Source organism: Hemitrygon akajei, chromosome 21 (genome assembly GCF_048418815.1).
Source record: "Hemitrygon akajei chromosome 21, sHemAka1.3, whole genome shotgun sequence".
Taxonomy (NCBI): domain Eukaryota; kingdom Metazoa; phylum Chordata; class Chondrichthyes; order Myliobatiformes; family Dasyatidae; genus Hemitrygon; species Hemitrygon akajei.
The window spans coordinates 40,979,304-41,004,194 of NC_133144.1; the positions used below are offsets into that span (position 1 = coordinate 40,979,304).

Sequence of the window (24,891 nt, forward strand, 5' to 3'; positions counted from 1 at the left end):
TGATTGGTAAATTTGTCTGTAAATACATGCACTTGAGTCAAGTCAAAAGCACTGCAAATGCACATAACAGTAGTGTGGTGACAATGATACTCACGCTGTAAAAGAATTTTTCTCGGTGGAAGTGGATGTTCATTAAAAGATAACAGAATAGCACAAAAGCTTTACGTTCCCATCCTAGCAACCAATCTCATTTTAACTTAAAGGCCTGGAAGCCAGGAATTTTAAATTTCTGAAATAATGGCATGTTGTTTGTATTGTACTGCAATCTTTCAGAGAATTTTGGAATGCTATTGCAATCCAGGAGTCCAGATTTATCATGAACTGCTCCACATAATAAGGCGGGAATAATTTCCCTCAAATATCAAAACAAAGTAAATACATTCTTTTCACATTTGTGGTGCTTTTTAGCAATAATTATTTATATATATTGGGCAGCTGGAAGCACTAATTTCCTGTTTAGTTAGATTAAATACCTTAATTGGCCAACTTCCATTTACTATAAATGTTAATCTATTGCAGTCCCAGGGCACATGACTTAACATCTCAAAGCTAACTAGGCATGGGCCACAAACAGCATTGACTCCCATATCTTAATATTTTGGGAGGGGGAAGAGATTAAATTTCTTTAATTTAACAAGTTAAAGCCTGCTTTATACAAGTTAAAAATAGGTTTTGCCCAATTCTTAGAATTTGACAGTGAAAACTGGGTGGAGGTTCCGTAACAAGGAATCATCCATGCCAAATGGTCACAGTGATGAAGTAACATTTCCTAGAGGTATCACCCTCTTCTCTCCATGAGTTACTGTGTGCTTCGTAAGCTGTGTGTGGCAAATAATTAGATTTTACGTTGGCACAAAACAAATATAATGGGGTACCTCCGCCAAATGGAGCCCATATCACTCGCCTGATGGCTTTGACCCAGTCCTCCATATCATTCTGGGAGTTTGCCATTAGGAGGAATGCTTCATGATTGACAGCCATCCGGTCCCGGTCCCCAGCGCTCCCTAGAAGAAGAAAGCAGGAGAATCAACTCGTTGGATTGTCGCAGTGACTACAGTGTTGGACTGACCGCAGTTTTTTTTTACAAGAAGCGACAATTACCTCAATTACGAGGAAGCTAAAGCATTTACCTGGGACATAGAACATAAATTCCTGGGTGTTACTATTTCAGAGGACCTGTCCTGGTCCTAGCATGTAAATGTAATTGCAAAGAAAGCACGACTGCACCTCTACTTCCTTAGGAGGCTTCGGATATTCGTCATGACATCAAAAATGTTGACAAACTTCTACAGCCATGAAGTGGAGAGTGTATTGACTGGCTGCATCACAGCCTAGAATGGGAACACCAATGCCTTTGAAAGAAAATCCTACAAAAGGTAGTGGATTTGACCCAGTATATCATGGGTAAAGCCCTCCCAACCACTGAGCACATCCACACGAAAGCAGCGTACATTCTCAATGCTCCTTGCCACCCAGGCCATGTGCTTTTCTCACTGCTGCCATCAACTGTTCAAGAACAGTTACTATCTACCCCTCAACCATCAAGCTCTTGAATAAAAGGGGAATACTACTCATCTGCCCATCTTGAGAAGTTCTCACAACCAATAATCTCACTTTCAGAACTCTTTATCTTGTCATTGTTAACCTTATCATGTTCTTGTTATTTATCACTATTTATTTACATTTGCATTGGCACAGTTTGGTGTTTTCTGCACTCGACTTGATCTTTCATTGAATCTTGTTATAGTTACTATTCTATGAATTTGCTGAGTATGCCCACAGGAAAAAGATTCTCAGGGTTGTGTGTGGTACTCTGATAATAACATTTATTTTGAACGTTGAACAGCATAGTAAGGGACCCTTGGCCCATGATATTGTGCAAACCTACGCAAACCTACTCCATGATCAATCTAACACAGCCATCCACTTTCCTACATCCACATGTCTATCTATCTGACTCCCAAATGTCCCTACTGCATGAGCCTCTACCACCATCCCCAGTAGGCACCCCTCTCTCTGTGTGAGAAACCAACGTTGGATATCTCCCCAAACCGCTTCTACTCACCTTAAACAGATGCTCTTTGATATTGGCCCCTGCCACCCTGCCTTTTTTCATTCTATACGGCTCTGTCAGGTCACCTCTCATCCTCCTTCATCCAAAGAGAAAAGCCCTAGCTTGTTCAAAGTTTCCTCATTGGACATGTTTGCCAATCCTGATAAAATGTCTTCTGAAAGAACATGCTAATAAGTCTGTAGTAGGAAAGCTGAAATATACTGGAACTAGATAGGTTGCCCGTGAGGTGCTCCTGGGGTCACCAGTTATAATCACCATCACCATCCATACGTCCTAGTTGGTGCCAGTGAACGAAGCTGATTTTGTAAGACACTCTCTGATGTAACTAGAAGGAAGACTACAAACCTAAACCTACATTCATAAAGTCAGACAGCATGGAAAGAGGCTCTTTCCAGATGAATCCACAGTGACCAACAAACACCCATTTACACTAATTCTACTTTAATCCCATTTTTCCCATTCTCCCCACATCCTCATCAGCTCCCCATTGGGATCTACCACTGACCACCACACTCCACACACCACCCTCCACACACCACCCTACACCCTCTACACTCCACACACCACCCTACACACCACCCTACACACTCTACACGCCACACTACACACTCCACACTCTATGTTCCACATTACACACTCCACACCACACACTTCACAGACCACCCTACACACTCCACACTCCACCCTCCACAATACATACTGCACCCTACATACTACACACACCACACTACACCCAGAACTGGGAAAGAATTTCGTTCTTTCTTTCTTTCTCTCTTTCTCACTCTCTCTCTCACCCCCCCCCTCTCTCTCCCCCCCTATCTCCCTCTCCTCTCTCCCTCCCTCCCTCCCCCCTCTCTCTCTCTCCACTTTATTAATTGTCATCTGTATTTTTTATGCCATTCATTATAATACTATGGAGTTACCATATCAAAGGATTCTATGTGTTTTCTCTCACGGACAAAATTGACTTTCAGACATCAGTAAAAACGGGGATGGCCTGTGATTAATGTAATACATACACTCATTGACGTTTAGTAGCTGGCACATCAGGGACTCATTCCACTATACATTCTACCCCTCCCGGTCCTGCCCACACACATTGTGCTGCAGGGGAACCTCCTCCCACCTTGTGAAACCCTTCCAACTTCTCAAACACGGTTGCAATTTTAACAATCTGAACCCCAATGCTCAGAACTGTGGCAGAGGCATCACTTGAAAATGAAGCAGCAATGACAGAGAATAGCGCTTGGTTGGCAACACTGAATTCACGGCAAACATCCATCTCCAGTTTCACTCAGCTCTGTGCAATCGGCTCCATTGACTTCAGCATGAGGGGTGAGGAGGAACGCAGCAATTTGCCGTTATGTTTGGAGCTAGCAACCAGAACAAGCCCATTCCCCAGCTCGAATTACCCCACACCTTATTTTACAATCGACAGCTAATAATAAAAATCGAGCATCCATCAGCAGCTCCTTCCCAGGTTGGAGCAGGATTCTCTCGCTCTAAACTGTTCATACCCTGAGCAGTGTGTAATTGGGACTTTCTGCCATGAATCATGCTCCCGAGCAGTAGAAGGTCCCTAACACCCCGTAGCAACCAGCTAATGAATCCCACTAGTTTTCAAAATGCACATTCATGTATATTTAAGCTGAGTTTGTAACCTGCGGGGGGGGGGCGTTTACTGTTCAGAGTATGTTTCATGGACAGTTTCTGAGTGTTTTAAGAAGGCATCTCCACTTGCCTCTCACCCCAACAAGCAGAAGCCCCTAACAAAGCACACTGGTTCAGACTACTGTAAAGTGATATACTCCATTATCTGAGAAAACAGAAACAACTGAGGAACATTGAGAAGTGTGAAACAGAACCTAGCTGTTTGGTGAAACAAGTCAGTTTGTGGTCTGAGGGGTTTTTGTTGACTTCCCTGCCAGTCTGGTGGAGGAGGTCACCAGGGTATTTCTGGACTGGTTAGCTTGTTTATTCAGCACAGATAACTTCTTCATGCCAAGATTGGAAAACAGGAAAAGAGTAAATAAGGAGAATGTTACCTTGGCTTTCGGAAAGTTAACTGTCCTTCCCTTCCCAGCAAGGTCAGCCCAGTGCAGTGCTGCCTTTTGGAAAAGCCGTGACTGAGAATCTCAGCAGCACACAAGGCTGAAACTAATATCGGGCAATTTGATGCTTACACCAACACAAGTGAATCCCGGCCTTGAACCAGCAGCTGCACACTGCGGTCACCACAATCCCAACCCAAGTTCCTGTCATTATGTCTCTTTATTTCGCTCAGTACTTTCAATCTGAGTCTTCAGCAAATCAGCCATTATTTGCTGAAATGCCTGACCAGGCATTGCTAGCATATTCTAGTTATAAAACTGCTTGACACCAATGTTCTCCATACCTATTTATAGTCTTTAAACTAAGTGCATGTTATGCATGAAGGTAGATTCCTCAAATTCAAGGTCAAAATAAGTCCAAATACCACTGAAGGCTTTCTCATTCCATGTTGCACAGCTCACTAAATTCCACACTAAGTTCACCACGTCCTCTGATGACTCTATTCTGCAGGAAATCTGTATGTCAAAACAACTCCTAAATGGCTTAATCGTTAAATGGATCCTTTGCTTTGGCGATTTTGACTCCTAGTCCAGCATGTGTTCACCTGGTTCGTGTTGGTAAGTAGCCTACCAATGACTCCTGGCCAGAGGGGAGAAAACCCAACAAGCTGTACTATTAAAGTGAAGATGTTGGTGGGGGATAGGATTGGATTTAATCTTGATGTTCCTTTCGCAGAGTTTGGGGAACTCTGTGCAGACCTGCTCCTCATTGGGGGTCAGTGGATGTGAGGGAGGAAAGGAAGAAATCTTGTGCAAGAGTAGATGATAACTTTCAGAAACACAATATATAATTGAGAACTGAAACTAAAGGATTTAATTGAAAGAACGCTTCTCATTCTGATTCATAATTGAAATGGTGCCCATTCTGGACTCACTGTGGAGAATCCGGAACACAATAACCAAGATCATCCAAGGGTGCCAAGAATTCAAATTCAATTCATGAATAAATTAGGAATTTAAAGAAAAACATATCAGCAGCAGTGAGAACAAGGTACCAAATTGTGTCCAGGAAATGTGCTTCAGGAAAGGAAACCTCACCTGGAGTAGGTTTATAATTTTAGATTTCATTATGACAGAGAAGGGACTATTTGTCTTATTCAATCAATGAGCAATCTCATCGCTCCCAATCCCCCACGTTTCCTGCACAGATCCTCCCCAGGTTAAGGATGCCTGATATCTGCACAGCCTTTGCGTACAAACGAGCACTAGGGAGACCGGTGGGATGGATGGGGATAGTTTGTCAGCTGCTGTGGAGCTGCAAGTATCTTCTGCCGTGCAGGAACTCAGATATTGGCAATACAGTATCTGATTGGTTGAGTTAAATGCCCCATATGGTTCTTTTCCTTTTCCAAAGGTTGTTTATTCAGTGATTATAAATCACATATTACAATACTACAGTACTTCATAATCACATTATTTACTGTTTCAAATTACGGTATAACATGGTCATCTCTATCCAGAATAAGCTCAAAACCAGTGTGGTGACCACTAATCCTGGAAATCCCCAATGGTACCCTTGGTTACCACGTGCTCCTTCTCCAGGAGCATGGATGTAACCCCTTAAGAGGCGCAGGCAAACAGCAGAATCTTACGTGCTGTCCTTGGTTGATGGAACCCTATCATAACCTGGGGAAGACCAGTGTCCTATTCTGTAAGACGTGCCCTTTAATGGTGATCCCACCAACCACTTCCACTAGTCCAAGAACAATCAATTGTGCTATAGTCAGCACATTTCTGGGAAGTGGGAGGAAACTGAAAAATCCAGTGGAAACGCATGCGGTCCCAGGGAAAATGTGCAAGGTCCACACGGACAACACCAGGCTAGCACCAGGACTGGCCCTGTGTAATTGAAACTGTGAGGCAGCAGATCTGACTAGACACTCCTATAAATCCACAACAGTTGATTCCTAACTGCATCTGAACTGGCCTTCTATCCCAGATGGGCTCATTTCAAATAACAGGGAGGAACATATAAAATTACCAGTCACATTAGAGAAACTCGCAGAGCTTTTGGCAGATAAATTGCCAGGTCATGAGGGCCTGTAACTAAGGGTTTTAAAAGAAGCAGCTGCAGAGATGGTGGAGATGTTGGTCAAAGTGTTTCAAAGCTTGCAGAACTCCGAGAGGGTGCCATCAGCCAATGTGAATGAAATTTTCAAAAAAGGACGACAGTAATTGGAGAACAACGGGCCAGTTAGTTTAATGTCGATTGTTAGCAAGATGTTACAGTCAATGATCAAAGGAGAAAAACTGAATATTACTTTAACTAGACAACATGGTGCTATGAAAGATGAATCATGCTTGACTAACTCGCTAGAGGATGTGACAGGGAGAGGTAATGGAAGGAAACTGTAGAATTAGTGTAGTTAAGATTTCCAAAAAGGAAATCTGACAAGTTGTCACATCAGAGATTGGTACTTAGATTAAGGGCCCAAGATAAAGGAGGATGTGTGTTAGCATGGATTGAAAACTGAGAGCCCAACAGAAAGCATAGAATTGAAATAAATGAATCCTTTTCAGGCTGCAGAGATGTAACTGGTGGAGTGTCCTGGGGATTAGATGTTTGTTCAGTTGTTCACAATTTGCATTAACGACCTGGCGTATGGAATGCTGTGTAAGACCTGCAAGTTTATTGATGATACAAAATTAGGAGGAAGATCATATTGTGATGAAGGCATTCTGATTCTAAATTGAGATGTAAATAGATTAACTCCGGTTTTCTATCCTGAGGTCCAGGGAACCCTTGCCTAAAGGTATTGGTCCAGGCATAAAAAAGGCTGGGAACCCCTGGATTCAGTGAATGGGCCAAAACCTGATCATTAGAGTTGAATGTGAAGAAGTGTGAGATTATGTGATTCAATAGAATGAATCGAAAAGCAGATGGTTAAGAAGACAAATGGCATTTTGGCCTTTATTTTGAAGGTTTTGGAGAGTGAGAATAGGGAAGTTTAATTGCATTTGTACAGGGTCTTGGAGAAGCCACTGCTTGGAATCCTGAGCACGGTTTTTGGCCCCCTTCCCTATATAAAGGACATAGCAGCAAAGGAGGTTATCAAGCCTATTTCTGGGAGGAGGGTTGTCTTATCAAGAGATGCTGGATAGTTTGGGTCTGTACACCTTGGTTCATAGACGAATTGAGAAATGACTTAGTCAAGCATGTAACTAATGGGGCCTGACAAGGTAATGTTGAGATGTTTCCACTAGTGGAAGAGTTACAAACAGGGGCACATAGATATAAAATAAAGGATTCATCATTTAAAACAAAGGTACAGAGAAATCTCTTCATTTAAGGGTAGCATTCTCTGGAATTCTGTTCCCTGAGGATGTTGGTGGCCTGATCATAGATTGGGGAATTGAGGGTTTGAGGAAAACGGCACCGAGGCAGAGTTGAGGCCAGCTTTGATGATAATCAAAAATGTGGCAAGCTTGAAGAGCTTGGTAGCTACTCCTGCTCCTGTTGTCCATGTTTTTGTCATTAATGACGGATATTAAGTTGTGACCTTAGCAGTGACATCCACAACACAGATAAAAGATCTGACTGCTGTTTTCATTTTCCTAAGCAACCAGCTTCACTGAGTAAAGGAAGGGAAATGTGGCAAAGAAAGAAGAAGTGAATGCTAAGATATTGAATAGGGTGAGATGCCAGATCGAGCTCCTACTCACAGTGACCTATTGATGGCAGCTCTGTGCTCCTTTCCTGAAATGTGATTAAAATGACAGTGATTGCCCACTGGGGCAGAATTCACAGTTGCAAATATTTCCTCGATGATAGTTAACTTTCATTTTTGTGATCTATCAAACCTCAGGCAAAAAAATTCTAGTTCATTGTTAAAATATAAGTAAAATGCTCCACTGGTATTCTCTTTAGCCAAAGTATAAAATTCTGTGGGGTTCATTTGCATAATGCTAGGGCAAGTACGTATGTATATTTCCTAGGGGCCAATGACTTCATTGTTTTCAATTTATTTTTTAAAACAATTAAACTTAATACAATTAAAGTATATAGTAGAATTTTACTGAAATCCAATTTTTGCCAGTTATTTGAATAATGTAGAGATCATCAATCTGAAAGCCTAACACTAGTCCAGCAGTAGTTGTGTCTACAGTTTGAACACTTATGTTGAGTTATATGCTTCCTTTTGTTTGACAGTTTTGCAATGGAGCTCCTCCTGGATCCAGGCCTTGTTTGATCACAGTCTTGTCTCACTGGAGAATTGTAAAAGCACTACGGTTCAGGCAGAAAACAAAGTGTTAAGAAATCTGGCTGCCTTGAGTCATGTGACTGAGGATGATGGATACATGGAGTGGTTTGTGTACAAAATAATTCTACAAATTAAATTTCTCAGCTCAGAAAAAAAAACCAACAGATTTCTTCTGTGAATACAAAATGTAATACTTTTCCACAGTTTGCAAATACTTTTCCAGTGGTCAGGATCAAAAGAGGGTTGTGGACTCAGCCAGAACCACCATATATGCACAGGCCTCCCACCACTGAGGAGATACTCAGATGCCAATGCTTCAAGAAGGCAGCATTCACTGTTTAGGACCCTCACCATCTTGTACCTGCCCTCCTCTGTTTACTACCATCAAGGAGGGGGTGTATGAGCCTGAAGATGCACACTCCACATTCTAGGAAGAGTTTTTTCCTCTCTGCCATCGGTCCATGAACCCATCAGCACTACCTTGCTATTCCTCACTTATACTATTTACTTATTATATTTTTATTAAAACTTTAATTTTTAGTTTTTTATCTTTTTAAAAAATGTTTTATATTTTTTATTTTTACTGCTACCACAAAAACAACAAATTCACAATGTACGGTATATCAGTGAAAATAAACCTGATTCCGACACACAAGACTGCAGTGTGTGTTGACATTATCAACACACTCTCCCAATTAGATTCCGGAAAAGAACAGATTTTAGGGAAATATACGTTCAACCCATTTCAAGAGCTAAATATTTATCTCCCACATCAAAGTCTACCACCAAGGGTATTAATCATCAGACAACAATAGCCTCCATCTCATGTTATTTAGCTGTGGTTATTTTTTGACAGTGACTCTGAACGGAGTTGACAGCAGTCATATAACACCAAATGGATCCCATTAGGAAGTTGATAAGGTGCCCAGTTATTTGTGTAGTGACTTCATGTGACTAGGCATCAGGGAAAAGTCATTCCACCCAACAATTCAGTCCTATTTTGGCATTATAGCTCGTAGAGGTTCATGTCCTCTCTATGTTCCCCAATTATGATGGCCACCCACAAGTGTATTTTATCCCAACCTAATCATTTTTACCATTGTAATCAATAACTTCCTGGTGTCATTATCTCAACTTTAACACTAATACGTTACCACCAATAACTCAGGGTTATTCATCCTGAAAGAGGTGTTTAAATCCCATAAAGGAGTTGGGAAATTCAAACTCAAGTTATTTAGTAGCTATTGAGTTTCTTTACAAGAGCTGCTCTCTCGGACACAACCACGGAACTCCAGACTGTCACAAAGGCTCATTCAGTTCACTAAGACCATGAAGGAAAGGAAATGTTCTGCTTTACCCAGTCTAGACTCACCAATGTGATTCAACTTAATTGCCTCTTCAATTCAGGCATAATTAATTAGGGAAAGAACAAAAAATGCTGGCATTGCTGGCGGCAGCCATAACCTTGTGAATGATCTTTGCTCAGATCCCTATCAATGCTCCAGTGCTGACTAATTTCTACAATTTGCCCAGAACTATCTTCTCAATAAACCCAAAATGAATGGGCTCATTGATACACTACCAATTATTTTTCGGACTGTTTCATTCTGTGCATTGGCATTGCAGGTTGTGGAGCATCAGCATTCAGTCCATCTCTAGTCAGGATGGCTGATAGTTTGAGCATACTATACTTGGGCGAAGGATGGACAAAATCAATTGGATTTTCTTGTATTCTTGTGTGTGTGGAATGAGCTTCCATCAGAATTGGTGGATGCAGGTTCAATTGTAACTTTGAAGAGAAGTTTGGCTAAGTACATGAACGAGAGGGATATGAAGAACTATGGTCTGGGTGCAACTAGATAGAACCAGATCACCACAACCTAAATGGGCCAAAGGGCCTATTTTTGTGCTGTAGTGCTCTATGACTCTAAAATGTGGAGCAGGAGTAGGTCATCAGGCCCATCAAACCTGCCCTATCATTCAATATCATCATGGCTGATGATATTCTGTGTCAGTTCCGTATAACCCTTAGTTCTCTGATCCAACAAAAATGTAACTACCTTCACTTTAAATACTTCTAATGATCTAGCCAATGGACCTTCTGCCATGATGGGAATTGTGCTACGTGTTTCAGAGTGCCCATGTATGTCTTGCTGCATTAGTTCAAACCCACAATAAACTGAGCTTGTTGATGACACAATTAAACCTTCACTTTGGCTGTTTTAAGTATTATTTAGAAACTTATTTTAGGCAAATGTACAGTAATTAACAAAATGGCTGTAGTCGTGAGAGGAAATATTAGATGGGGAGGGGTAGGGGTGGAAATGGTAGCGCAGTGGTTGGTACTAGGAGTGACAAACTCCTGCCCCATATAATTCACATGTGCATAATATATTTTAATTACTTTAGCTTTGTTATCTTTTCTTCCACCAAGGTATTTCACATTTATTTTACGTGTTACAGTGTGTCAACAGGCTTTTGTCAAACTTGACTGTGGTTCTGCTTGGTGTTACCAATCATTGGATGAATTCCACCCTGATTGATTTGTTTGAATGTTCCTGCTGCACTCCTGTACCTTGTGAAGATTAGGTAAGTAGTTAAACTGCCCATAATTAGGTCAGTAGGTACACTGCCCACAATTAGGTTGGTAGGTATGCTGCCTACATTTGGTAGGCAGGTACTCTGCCCACATTAGGGAGATAGTTTCATAAAGTGAGACACAACACAATTTGTGCTTGCATCTAGCGACGATGGCTGTTTAATTATAACAATCCCCGCTGTCTCCTTATGACATCCCCCTCTCTGACGCCGGGTGATCTGTTCTCAGCAGCGGCCTCACCTTCCTACCCCTATGCCCAAAGCTTGGCATGATGTTGTATTCTCCATCTCCATGCCTATATCTTCCTCAATGATTCCCCCCACCCCACCCGCTGATGAACCTTTCTCCCATCTCAAACCCTCTCGCACACCGCCTTCTGGCCTTTTACGCTCTCTCGATCTTTGCATTCCCAACTGCCAAAATAGCTCCTCACCGAACGGTTAACTCTCGCCCATCTTAAGGCACTGGGATCTCTGTGGGTTTGGTGAATTTGGTGGTGAATAGGATCAGGCTACTGAACCATTATCGATTGCTTCACATTGTCACATAGCCCAAAGCCAGCAGGAAGCTGATCCTGTAGCTAATAATTCAGGCAATGGTAGAAATAACCTATCGATTGTGGTAATGCAATGATCTATCTAAGTGTTTCTGTTGCCTCTAAAATGAATAACATCTCGTTCGTGTTTCAAGGCCTTGAGCATTAATGTTTGTGCATTACATCCTTGAGAAATATCCTAGCACTAATAATAGATCTGAACAAAACCAAAAGCAAGTTAGTAGGTGTTGGAAACTTAAAATAAAAATAATACAAGGGATTTACAAAGGCAAACAGTGAGTGTTTCACCTTTCAGTAGAATCGGATTTACTTATCTAGAAATTGCTCTTTTTCGGCATTTTAAGTAGTGTCAGTGAAAACTGCATACAATATGAATCAATCAATTGCAAACAGCAGTGTTGAGTTTACAGCTTGCCACATTTCCTCACTTTGGCCCATACAACCTGTGCTGGTTTACAAGGCATTCCCACTCCCCATTAATTTTCCTTGTAATCTACTCACTCAACATCGCCATCAATTTTCCCCTTTTTTTTATGAGTAACCCTACCAGCATACACCTCCTTGAGAAAAGGAAGGAAGCCAACATGATTATTGTGAGAACAATGCAAACTCCACATGGACATCATCAGAGATTAAGACTCGCTGGAGCTGGGCGACATCAGCCCAGACCTGGAGTTACTGATTTCAGTTCAACGTTCCTTATTGATGTATAGCAAGATCTCATAGTTGTAACACTATAGCACGGCCAGTTCTCACTCTTACAGTTGCTGGGGAGTGTTGCTACCGAACGAATGAATGGGGTTACAATGAAGCGATGCTCACAGAGTGTCAGAGTGACCTGGAGAGGCAGGCGAAGAAGAGGTGTGTTATTTGTGCATTGGCTTCACAGAGACATGCACAGCCAGTGGAACTAATACCTCACTGCTCCAGCTACTCTTAACAGAAGCTGCAAGGAGGTCTCTATAAAGACATGAATGTAATGAGTGCCTTTACTTTTGGGAAGGGTGTATAAACCATAAGGAGAAAGAGTCGGGCTATTTGGCCTATCGAGTCTGCTCTGTCATTTGTTCATGGCTGATTTATTATCCCTCTCAACCCAATTTTCCTGCCTTCTCCCCACACTACAGGCAGATCCCCACGCTTGCTCACGTGGGCTGAAGGAAAAGTAGACAAACTCTCCTTGACAAGAGTCCAAGTGAACAGAGGTGTGCAGAAGACTACCATATCTTATGAACAATGATGCAAAATTTCATTGCAGATTCATTTCATGAGTTATAGTATTACTGACAAAATTCGGGGGAGTTTTACACCGAACAAAAAATACCAGTGAACAAATTTCTCACTGAGAGCCGAAAAGCAAAAATTTCTGAACGGAATCTAGAAATGTGTTCAAAATAGTCCTACTCTATTTTTAAAACTTCCACACTGTGTTCTTTTGGGTTTGTGAATACATTTCTAGTGCATTGTTTGATCATCATTGTTTTACTGGAGAAGCATTGCCAGCAGTTCTGGATGTAATATTAAAATATGTAAATTGCTGTATACTGCATATTTCCCCTTTCAGACCATATGGGCCATACTTTAGAGTTGTCACTTCACAGCTCACAAAATCCTAGTTCAGTTCTGACTTGTCAAGCTGAGTTTGTGTAGAGTTTGTATTTTCCTCCTGTGTCTGCATGGATTCCCCTAGCTGTTCAGGTTCCACCTACGTCCAGATGACCAGCGGGTTGGTCGGTTAAGTGGCGATGTGAGAGAGAGAATCTGAGAGGACTTGTAAGGTGAATAAAGGACTAGCACTGATGTGTCTCTGATGGTCCATGGCTGAAGGGTCAATAAGTTCTGGTTACAAAGTTCCCAGCCCCACCCGCAACATACAGCGATGGCTTTTCAGACAGATAGACATACTTTATTGATCCCGAGGGAAATTGGGTTTTGTTACAGTCGCACCAACCAAGAACAGTGTAGAGATATAGCAATATAAAACCATAAATAATTCAATAATAATAAGTAAAATATTCCAAGTGGAAATAAGTCCCGGACCAGCCTATTGGCTCAGGGTGTCTGACACTCCGAGGGAGGAGTTGTAAAGTTTGATGGCCACGGGCAGGAATGACTTCCTATAACGCTCAGTGTTGCATCTCAGTGGAATGAGTCTCTGGCTGAACGTACTCCTGTGCCTAACCAGTACATTATGAAGTGGATGGGAGTCATTGTCCAAGATGGCATGCAACTTGGACAGCATCCTCTTTTCAGACACCACCGTCAGAGAGTCCAGTTCCACCCCCACAACATCACTGGCCTTGCAAATGAAACTGCCCCCATTTTAGGACTGACAGTCCGGAATGCAGCTCGAGAGGGATCCATTATAGAAGTAACTTCCTGTCTAGGCAAACAGCCATGTCCCAGAGGTTAAAGGGACAACATCCTTTATTTGTCCAATCGTTGTCTGAATCAGACCCTGATGTAAACTTAGCACAACATTTATACATTCAAACACACCCTCACAGGTCATGAGTGACGTATGTTCCTTGGCTTGGATACATTTGTACTTCCTATCATTGCCAATGATGTCTCAAAATTAGCCTCCATTTGCTGACATTTCTGAATGAACTCTTTAGAGGATTATCTGGAATAAATCAGCCACAGACTAATTAAAGCTGTTAATAAACATTCTTATTCTCAGAAAACAGCAAATAATTTATAAAAGAAACAGTCTTAATTTTGCCAAAGGGGATTAAAAATTGGCACATTTTGGTACACTAACATTACATGAAAACATGTTTAAAAGCTGCAAAGGTTAGGCAGCCTTTGTAGCATTTAAATATATTTTGAATTTCATACCAATTTACTGGCTTTGATGTATATTTAGTCTTTTATCAGTTGTATAGACATTTGAAGTTTCGGTTCTCAAAAAGCCTTATTACAACAGTTACATCCACAGTACAAATTCTGCTTCATCTGTGTGAAAGATGGAGTACTGATCTGGACATTATGAAGTCGAAAATACTAAACCACCTTCAAGCTGAAGTTAATATTTCTTTTCTGAACTTTTGCCCCCATTTTCATTGTCCTGGATGCACAGTTTATACCAAAATGAATTACTGAGGAGTTTTTGAACATGAGATGTTTCTAGGAACCTGATTCCACTATGAGCCTTCATTTCAGAACACCTTTGGGAAGCTCCTATTCTCTGAGGAACACACACAAAGTGCTGAAGGAACTCAACAGATCAGGCAGCATTTATGGAGAGCAATAAACATCAACTGTTTATTCCTCTCCATAGATGCTACCTGAGCTGCTTATTTCCTCCAGCACTTTGTGTGTGTTCCTCAGGATTTCCAACATCTGCAGAATCTCTTCTGTTTCCAATTCTCTGAAAGTGCTCCCAGATTTCATTATTGGCAAAATTTACTACCTTTTTGTTGATATTGATAGTACTACCAGTCCGCCTGCTCTCATACAAAAGTATGAATGTACAAATTAGGACCAGAAGTAGACCACTCGGCCCCTCTAGCTTGATCTACCATTCAATAATATCTAACCCTCTGCCTAGCTTTCACCCCCTCCCCCCACCTCAAAAATAGTTGAAAACTCTTCTTGCATGCTCTTTAGGGAAAAGATTTCCAAAGATACATAAAGAGAAGTAATTTTGCCTCTTTCCTGTCTTAAATGGGAAGCCCCTTACTTTTAAACTACAATCGGCCTGTCCTCGTTTTTCACCCCACTGATCCCAAGTAAAAGTTCATGGTTTGGTTTTTAATTCATGTGATCCAGTAAGCATCCCTTGAAGATTGGCCCAATGAATCTAGTTGCTTTAGTGACATTCTGATCAGCACTGATGAAGTAATCATGAATCAACAGCCAGTTCATTTTTTTTCCCTCTGGTAAACAAATCACTTGGTAAAGGGCCTTAAAAAGGGTTTGAAGGAATGAATGTGGAAATATCAGGCCAATCAGCATTATAAATGAAGTCATTCATAAATTCAGAAACGTATTCAGGGGAAAATGTCTTAGAAAACTGAAGATTCTGAATGGTGATTACTGATGATAGAGTCCTGGGGGAGAAAGGAACAGAAGGAGGGTTGGATAGAGTGAGATAAAAAATATAGGGTGAGCTGAAAAGTTGTTTGGAACCACTTGTAGAGGCAGAGATCATCAGGTGAGCTGAATGCCCTGTTTCTTTGCAGATCATTTAATACAATTAGAGTGTCACCTAAGGCATTGCAAGAAGCAAGGTTCTCTACTGATCCCATATGCAAGGAGCTGTGACCAGTGAGTAGGGTGTGACAACATGCTAGTTATGAGGCTGGCATAGTAACCCTGAAGGCTTGCCTATGATTCATTGAGACCTCCTCAAATCCTACATCTGTTACTGAGAAAATGGATTTAATTCAACCTTAAAACATTTGAAATTTTCTAAAAACTGGCATAGTTGATCAGATCTTATGAAAACCCCTTTGGTTCACTAAGGGATGGAATCTGCTATCCTGTTACGGTCTGGCCTATAATGACAACTTACAGTCTATGGTTTCCTCTCTGTAAACAATGGCTGGATCCCAAGGGTCTTGGCCTGAAATGTTGACTGTGTATTCTCCTCCATAGATGCTGCCTGACCTGCTGACTTCCTCCAGCATTTTGTGTGTTTTACCCTAGATTTCCAGCATCTGCAGGATCTTTTGTGTTTATAATTGTACAGGATGTAAGTTAGGGATAGAGCCACTCTGGGAACTTGGACCGTGTTGTCAGTGCACCCCATTGGCAGGATCCTAAGAACCACTGGCAGAATTAGGATACGGGGCTGGGGATTCACATTAGGATAAATGAGGGATGGATGTTTGCCAGGAAAGTTTAAGTTCTTTAAATAACTCCAGCGAGTGGCATACAATCAGCTGCAAGCAGATAGCTCCTCAATTTAACTCCTTGCTGAACTAAAGCTTCTTCCTGGGCTTTAGCTGGTTGCAGAGCACCTGTGTCAGAGAAGGGAGAACCACAACTGCACTACTTTGCTCACTGGGTTGTTGTTAACTGACTTTGGGTTAGTATTGGAAAATGTCCTCGGCTGCTGAAGTCATTTCTACGCCTCCTTTGAATGAAACAGAGAAATAACTCACTGACACTTTCCAAAGAGGAAGTAAAACTGAAATGAAAATGACACGGGGAAAACTCAGTATTAGATCACAGGGTAAGTATCGGCCACAGGTTTTATTCACCTTATCACTTTGGTTCCAATGGAACTGAATCTACAAGAAGAGCTGATACCCTCACCTCGATGCAATTAATGCAAGCAGCCAATAATGAACAATCCCCTAACCTGGTTCATTAGTTTACCCTCCAAGATGGAAATACTCTGTGACCCAACGCAGACTTGATGGGCTGAATGGTCTCTTTTGTATCCTAAGCAAAAGTAAGAAATGAAATAAGGACATCCACCACAAGCTTTGCGGTTTCTGATCGCAGAGGAAACACTAGCAGAAAAGCGGGCTGGGTGATTCACAGAAGTGCAGGGCTTGTGCTGCTTCAGAATTGACCATTCAGAGAAGTAGTTTGTGCCGGCATTTTTACTTCACAGCAGCCTGCTCCCCTCTCGCCCTCGGCTCACCCTTCACCTCCCCCTTTTCTCCCACATATTCATCTTGTTTCCTTATGAAAACATCTAAGCTATTTGTCTGGACCACACTTTGGTGCTTCATGCTAGATGTAGACTGTTGATATATGACAAGTAATTCATTCAAAAATACGCTGACTTCCCTGATGACACTCGAGAGAGTTGTGTGAATTTGCCATTGCACTCGCACAGGAAGAATGTCAATGGGGGAGTAAACTAATCTTTTACAAAAAAATTAACATTCCCAAGTAGGACTGTAAATATGTCAGTGAGCTTTGCACATTTCACTCATAACACTTCCAGTGTTATGCTCTTTTGCATCTGATGATGGAAGTGAGTCTTGGGTACTCTACACACAAAGATATTCTCTGTATTTAAATGCAACTCCTCCATTTTCAGAATACACATGCTGCTTATTATCATTGGCTTTATATGATGGGAAATGTGCTGTTTTGCGGCTGCAGTTCAGCGCAAGTTCATGCCAGAGAATTGGAAGTGGCTATGCTTTGAAGAGGTGGGGTGCAGATATTTCACAATATGGTGGGGTTGTTAAAGGACACATCCACATCTATTTCCCCGCAAGCAACAGAAATGCTTCCTCCCTCCCTCACCCCCTTTCAGGGCCCCAAACAGTCCTTTCAAGTGAGGTAACACTTCACCTGCAAATCTATTGGGGGTTGTCTATTGTATCCAGTGCTCCCAATGCGACCCCCACTACATGTCATAAACTGGGGAAACATTTTGTCGAGTATTTCCACTCTAACTGTTAAAAGTGGAATTCCAACCAACCATTTCAATTCCAATTCCCATTCCAGTTCTGACATGTCAGTTATGGCCTCTCAGGGTGGAGGAGCAATACCTCGTATTCCATCTGGGCAGCCTCCAGCCTGATGGCATGAACATCGATTTTTCCTTCTGGTTAAAAATGTTTTCCCTTCCCCTTCCCTCTTCTTCTATTCCACACTATAGCCTCTTACCTCTCCCTGATGCTCCACCTTCTTCCCTTTCTCCTATCGGCAACTCTCCTCTCCAGCCTGTTACCTTTCCCATCCACCTGGTTACATCTATCATCTTCGAGCTGTCCTTCTTCTCTTCTGCCCACCTTTTTTACTCTAGCTTCTTCCCCCTTCTGTTCCAGTCCTGATGAAGGGTCTCGGCCAGTAACATCAACTGTTTATTCATTCCCATGCACGTTGCCTGACTTGCTGAGTTCCTCCAGTATTTTGTGTGAGTTGCATCCATTTCAATGACTTGAAGGAAAGAGCTGGGCACTTCGACAGCAGGACACCAGGTGCTTCGCTGTAATAGAAACTGTTGAATATCCTTCCTGTTCCATCTAAGACCTGTAAGACTACAATTCCTTGAGGTAGAGCCCCTCATCCAAAGAGCAATACTTCATATCTCAGCCCTGAATGGTGCCAATGCCACAGCTGTTCCTGACTTCTCCTTTCCGAGACAGAAGCAGTAATTTTCCCCTCTCATAGTCTAGGACCCGAGTAATATTGTCCACAAACTTGATTCAGGTGGTACAGTGCAGGTAAGGTTAAGCCTGAGATCTCTCCCAGGTGCATTCCACCACTTTAACACACCTGAAATTATTTCCTCCCTTTGAGGTGGTAAAACTTTACCAATAGTATTAATTTATCAGTCAGTAATTGGCATTGTAACAAAGGTGACAAAAAGAGATAAATAGTTGACATTTTGGGTTAAGACACTTCGTCAGGATTTCGTTGAGGACTCTGATCATGTGGGACATGCCCTCTTCTCATTAACACCATCAGGCTGGAGGTACAGGAGTCTGAAGACCCACACTTAACATTTTAGGAACACCTTCCTCTGCTCCGTCATCAGATTTCTGAATGGTCCATGAACTCATAAACACTACCTCACTATTCCTCTTTTACACTATTTGTTATTTATTGTAACTTACAGTAATTTTTGTTTTGCACTGTACTTTTGCCAAAGAACAAGAAATTTCATAACATACATCAATGATAGTATACCTGGGCACAGAATGCCGGAGGAGCTCAGCAGGTCAGGCACCGTCGATGGAAATGAATAGACAGTTGACGTTTCGGGCCAAGACCCTTCTTCAAGACCATTTCAGGAATGAACCTGATCTGATTCTGATTCAATTCTTCATCGGGCTTTCCAGTCCTGGTGAAGGGTCTTGATCCAAAATGTTGACTGTTCATTTCCCTCCACAGATGCTGCCCGACCCAGCGTTCCTTTAGCTTCTTTCTGCACAGAACCAGAAAGTATCTGCAATCTTTTCCATCTCCTCTGACTAAACGAGGAGTTGGCCAATAAAAGGGGCCTTCAGTGGCCTCGGGAGGCATGGAGCTGTGGAGCACAGAAACTAGCTTTTCGGCCCCTCGTCGCCATGAGGACCTTTTTGTCCATCTGCACCCATCCCATTCGTTCTCGTTATGGTCATAAAGACAGATATTGAGAGCAGAGAGCTCTAAAGGGAGGGCTCAGGAGTTCAGGCCTTAGAGCAGTGGAAAAGGTCAAATTTCCCAACTAATGCTAGTGACAACAAACCTGATTCTGATTAGAATTCTGGTAGAGAAAAGGAAATCGTGGGAGGCTGGAACTGAGGGGAGAAGGGAATTCCCAGAAGGTTTCGCAAGGCATTGTATGGATAGGTTCAGGGCTGAGGGATAATAACAGGGGATAAGAATCTTGCAACTAATGTGGTCCTCCTGGCCTGAGAGCCAAGGTAAGAGTGAGGGGTGGGTGGGCAAATGGGACAGCGCCATTTAGGATAAAGGGTGAGCTCGAGTTGATGTAGAAGGAATAGAGGAGGCAGTCAGGAGAACATCGATAGAGCCATTCATTCATTTATTCATCACCTAGAGTGAAATGCATTGTTTGTGTTAACAACCAACACAATGATGTGGTGGGGGCAGCAAGTGTCGCCACACATTTTGGCGCCAACGTAACATGCCCACCGTATTTGCCGAGCATACAAACAATAACAGAACAACAGTGACAAAAGAAAAACAGCAAAACGGGCCCCTTTCCTCCCACACATGTAGACAGTTCCCTCAGCCTAGGACAGGCCATCTCTGGGCCTCCAGCCAGCTCGGGCTCAGACCCTGAGGTAAGTGTATATGGGTGTATGGCCAGCACGGGCGTGGGTATTTGGAGGTGGTAGTGGGCTGTTTTTGTGGCGGACAGGAAAAGCAGAAAGCTGGTCCATTGTGGCCACACAGCTCTAATGTAGTAAAACATCCGCGGAGAATAACCACCCAGTTCACTGTCAATGACGTGGGCGCAGGCTCTGCCCCAGAGTGACCAGGGAGAGGCATGGCAATGTGCTGGGATCCAGAAATGTAATCTTCCCAATGTTTAAAAAGCGGGCTGTTCCACTTCATCCTGGATTGAGTGTTGTACTATACCTCTGAAGGGCCCAGAGAGGTAGATGCCAGTCGTAACTTTGGGAATGCACTGCAATATCCCTGCACACAGAGGGATAATAGAGTGCCAGTATAGATTCAATGAAACATTGACCATTGTTGGAAACCAGCTTTAGGTATCCACAAATAATTAGTAAACTGAAAACCTTTTCAAATTATTAAGTGCAGCCTCACAGAGTTAAAAGTCCCTAAGCAAGCTGCACATGTCAATGAGATCTGGTTTTAATATACTGTAGATTTCCTTTTCCAAAACTGCACATTGCCGTTTAATGAAGAATTCAATAAAAATATTTCAGATTTCTAAGAAGCACTGAATCGGCCCTCAGAAAGAAAAGCTTACCTCCATTGAAGCCTATTCTCTTCTTGATGTATTTTCCAGAGAAGAAAGGCATTATTGTGAATCTGCTAGATATCAAAGGCACAATAGATGTCGTCTCTCTCTCTCTCTCGTCTCTGCTGCTCTAGTACTACAGGATACAGTCTGAGACAAAATCGACAGTCCAGAGGCAATCCGATGCTATCTTCAAACTAGAGGTCACAGCAGATAAAACAATCCCAGCTGAGTAGTGAGAACAGAGAAGCATGGAGTAGCTGCGTGCTCTGTAAATCCTGCTCCTTTCAAATCAGAAGTCACACTGGGGAAGTCCAAATGATTTTTGTGAAGACAGATCATCGGCACACAGCCGTTCTCCATTACTCACTGTCTGTGCTGGGAGATATGTGTGGGTAGAATGCCAGACACCAGACCCACTGGTGGGGAACTCGCACACTCATCTCCTTCACCACATCCATCTTCAAGCAGACAAAAAAAATTACTGGTCAGTTTCCCATTGCAAAGGCTCGTTAGAATTAATGAGGATTGTTGTGGGGGTGAGGTGGGTGGAAAGGAAGAATTGTGGAGGAAGAGATAACAGACACAGACACATACAGGCACACACAGTCACACAGAAGTATGCTGGAGTCTTTTATACTTCAGCTGTCTTGCATCCCAAAGTTGCTGGGAATAGAGAGACTATATTCACATAGACCTCATAAGATGATTATGCTACAACGGAGAATGTCAGGCTGAGGTTAGGAGGTAATATTCCTTATGAAAGATGGAAATGATATCTTTCATTTCCTGGCGTACTAAGCTAGACTCTTAAAAGTAAAGACTCTTACGATAGTCTCTTAAAAGTAAGAGACTGTTTTCACACATTTTACACACATCAGAGCAAACTACAGTCGACAAGGAAATTGTGCTTTTTGTTCCTTGAACACACTGCGATATGAATGAGTTCAGCACTGGCCAGTCACCAGTAGTTAGCCGTCCAAATATCAACTCTTCTGATTGGACAGAGAACTCTGTGAAAAGCTGCAAGTTGCATCTGACCATGAGGGATGCCAGAAATTCGATTCGGGCCATAGGGTCTCACATTTTCCGAGCGGCTGAGAGACCTGCCCACCACCATTACACCGCAAAGTCGGAAACCTTTCGCTAGAAAGAGACACAAGAGACTGCAGCTGCTGGAAATCTGGAGAAACACTCACAAAGGCCCTGGAGGAATATGGTGGGTCAAACAACGTCTATGGAAGGAAATGGACAGTCGACATTTTGGCTTAAGACGCTTCATCTGGACTAGATACCTGGGTGTTAACTGGAAACTGCATTGTGTTGCAGAGGCACTGCGTGCAATGCAAAGTAATTTTAAAGAAAGACAACGTTAGTGAAATTTAGGGACTTTATGCAGTGTCCATCCACCTATCTTCCAACCTTATATAACTCAAACTAATGACAACCCATAACTAAAGATTCCCAGTCTGTCCAAGACTCAAAGCCCCTAACCCACCAATCCCTACGCCTCACTATTGACTGCTGTCCTCCCCAACTGTTTTAAGGCCTGTCCAGAAGCTCATGATGGCTTGGGCCTTGCCCACTACTGAATGTCATGTGACTGAGCTCCCAAACAATAACTGGGCATGTTGTAAACACAAGAGACTCTGCAGATGCTGGAAATCTTGAGCAACACACAGAAAACGCTGGAGGAACTCTGCAGGTCAGGCAGTGTCTATGGGAGGGAATAATAAGTCGATGTTTTGGGCCGAAACCCTTCTTCAAGACTGGAGAAGGTGGGGGAGAAAGAAGAATCAGAAGGTGGTGGAGGGGGAAGGAGTACAAGTTGGCAGGTGATAGGTGGGACCAGCTGAGGGGAAGATAGGTGAGTGGCCATGACTGTTTACCTGGCCTTTGTGGGTTATTAGCTCACTCTGAGTGCAGTGTTGGTTTGCACCCCACCCCTACACTCCAAAGATTGTTCCTCTGCTGCTTAAGCCTCCTCCACCTAACTTACATAGTGGATTGCCAAGAGAATACGGTGCGGCTTGTTAATAAGCACCTCTCAGAACTGAAGAAACTTTTCCCATCTGTGACAGAGACTAACAATACTGCCTGGAAAAACCTTCTAAAAGTACATAATTGTTTTAAAGCATTTTGGGGTTACGAGGCTACGATGTAGATACAGGATTTTATTTTGTCAAGATACAAAGAGAAGGACTAGCGTGCAATAAAAGAATTCCTTCTCATCTTTTAAATATGTAAGTTCCCTGGTGTCAAGTGATCAAGTAACAGTGTGCGGAAAGAAGAGACATCAGTCTTGAGCCACAGCAATCCATGCATGTGATTCATGACCAGCACCGAACCATTTTAGTAGCTTCAAGGCCTGCAGAATTTATTGGACAGAAAGCTCAATGTTTGTAAGGAATGCCATGATTCATACTGGTATTTCCAATGCTAAGTACTATGTGACGACAGCAAACTTCCTGACAGGGCTTGGAGAGCCTGAGAAGTCGTGAATAGATTCCTACAGCACTGAAGCAGGCCCTTTGGCCCATCTAGTCAATGTCAGCAGAGGTTCCCTCTAAACTTGTCCCATTTTCCCAAGCTTGGCCCCTATCACAGGAAAACAAATTTTTTTGAAATTTTTTCAGAGTTTTTTTTATTATGATAGACTGCTTGAAGCCGAACACAAACATAATTTCAGACTAAATGCACCACGTAGGAATTTAGAGAAACAAGAAATTAACTTCTATTGAATATAAACTGTTTAATTTCGTAACAGTGCTGATGCTTTGTAATAGTTCAACTAAGCTAAAAATATTCTGTTGATGATTTTCATTTGTACTCAGTGTCTGAAGCTTCTCGCTTAAGTGTCCAACAATAATCAGCCAGCAATGATAGATTCCAGTTGCCCTGATACTGTTTCTCCATGGCCGCAATGTCCTGCTGAAACCTTTCACCATGCTCATCACTGATAGCACCAAGATTTGTGGGGAAGATGTCTAAATGGGAATGCAACAAATGTGCGGAGCCTAGGATTTGCCTAGGTCACCAATTTTACACCAAAAGTAGAGTTCATAGGCTTTCTTAATAAGAGGAGTCATGCTCCGTCTTTGAGATATAAGCGTATACAATACTTGGCACAAATGTAACAGAAAGCATCGCATCTGTTGCAACCTTGGTGAGACATCTTGCTAACCCTTCATTGTAATGGAGGTGGTTGTAAGTTACAGTGAAAGAGAATAGGTAATAAGTTATAGGCAAGTGTGAAGTGAGGGAATTGCTTTAAGGTACTGGATAAAGTAATAAAATTATTATTATATTATTATTATATTGATCTAATATACTGACTATTATTATTGTTATTATTCCAATTACTTGTTCTCAAACTATATATAAACTTGTAACATCGTGTGTCTCGCAACTAATCGCCACTCATTCAGATAACTGCAATATACATACAGAAGAGCAGAAGGGACACTGCTAGGGTATGCAAGGATGTAAAGAACAACTGATAACAGATTCTGTAATTCTGAATCAAGCCTGGCAGAAAAGCAGGAATCTTTCATGTTATGTTACTATATTGATTACCAAATGGCATTTGATTCTGTCCTACACTCATGGTTAATAGAAGTTGTTAATATATAAACTACACCCAATATTTGTGAAATTCCTTCAACATCTGATGAAGCATCAGTGTACTATAATCGCCTGATCTACTAACAACTAAAAAAGAACAGCCACTGTTATCAAAATAAACTGAGGCATTTTCCAGAGAGACTCTCTAAGTCCACTGTGGTTCTGTCTAGCTTTAAACCCGCTGTCTAATTTACTGAACTGGATGAAAATTGGGTATCAAATCAGAAACAATGAAATGAGCCATACCTTAACACACCTTCTATACATGGATAATTTGAAATTATATGCTGCTTCATCAGTAAAGCTAAAGCAATTAATTCAAATAGTAGAGCTATTTTTGAAAGATATAAATATGAACTTTGGACTG

At 42.1% G+C, this 24,891-nt stretch overlaps 1 protein-coding gene across 6 annotated transcripts in view; it reads right to left on the minus strand.

The window, feature by feature from the left end:
• LOC140714253 (rho GTPase-activating protein 22-like) overlaps positions 1–24,891 on the minus strand; it is a 524,093-nt gene that overhangs the window by 92,366 nt on the left and 406,836 nt on the right. For 4 of the 6 annotated variants that reach the window (XM_073025303.1, XM_073025302.1, XM_073025301.1 and 1 more), the window contains one exon: positions 876–1,004. The exons of 1 other annotated variant lie outside the window; for it this stretch is intronic. In XM_073025303.1, the coding sequence (XP_072881404.1) occupies positions 876–1,004 (129 nt within the window). Of the gene's footprint in view, positions 1–875; positions 1,005–20,909; positions 21,237–24,891 lie in introns of those variants that run through there. One more of the 6 variants, XM_073025305.1, reaches the window with a different exon arrangement.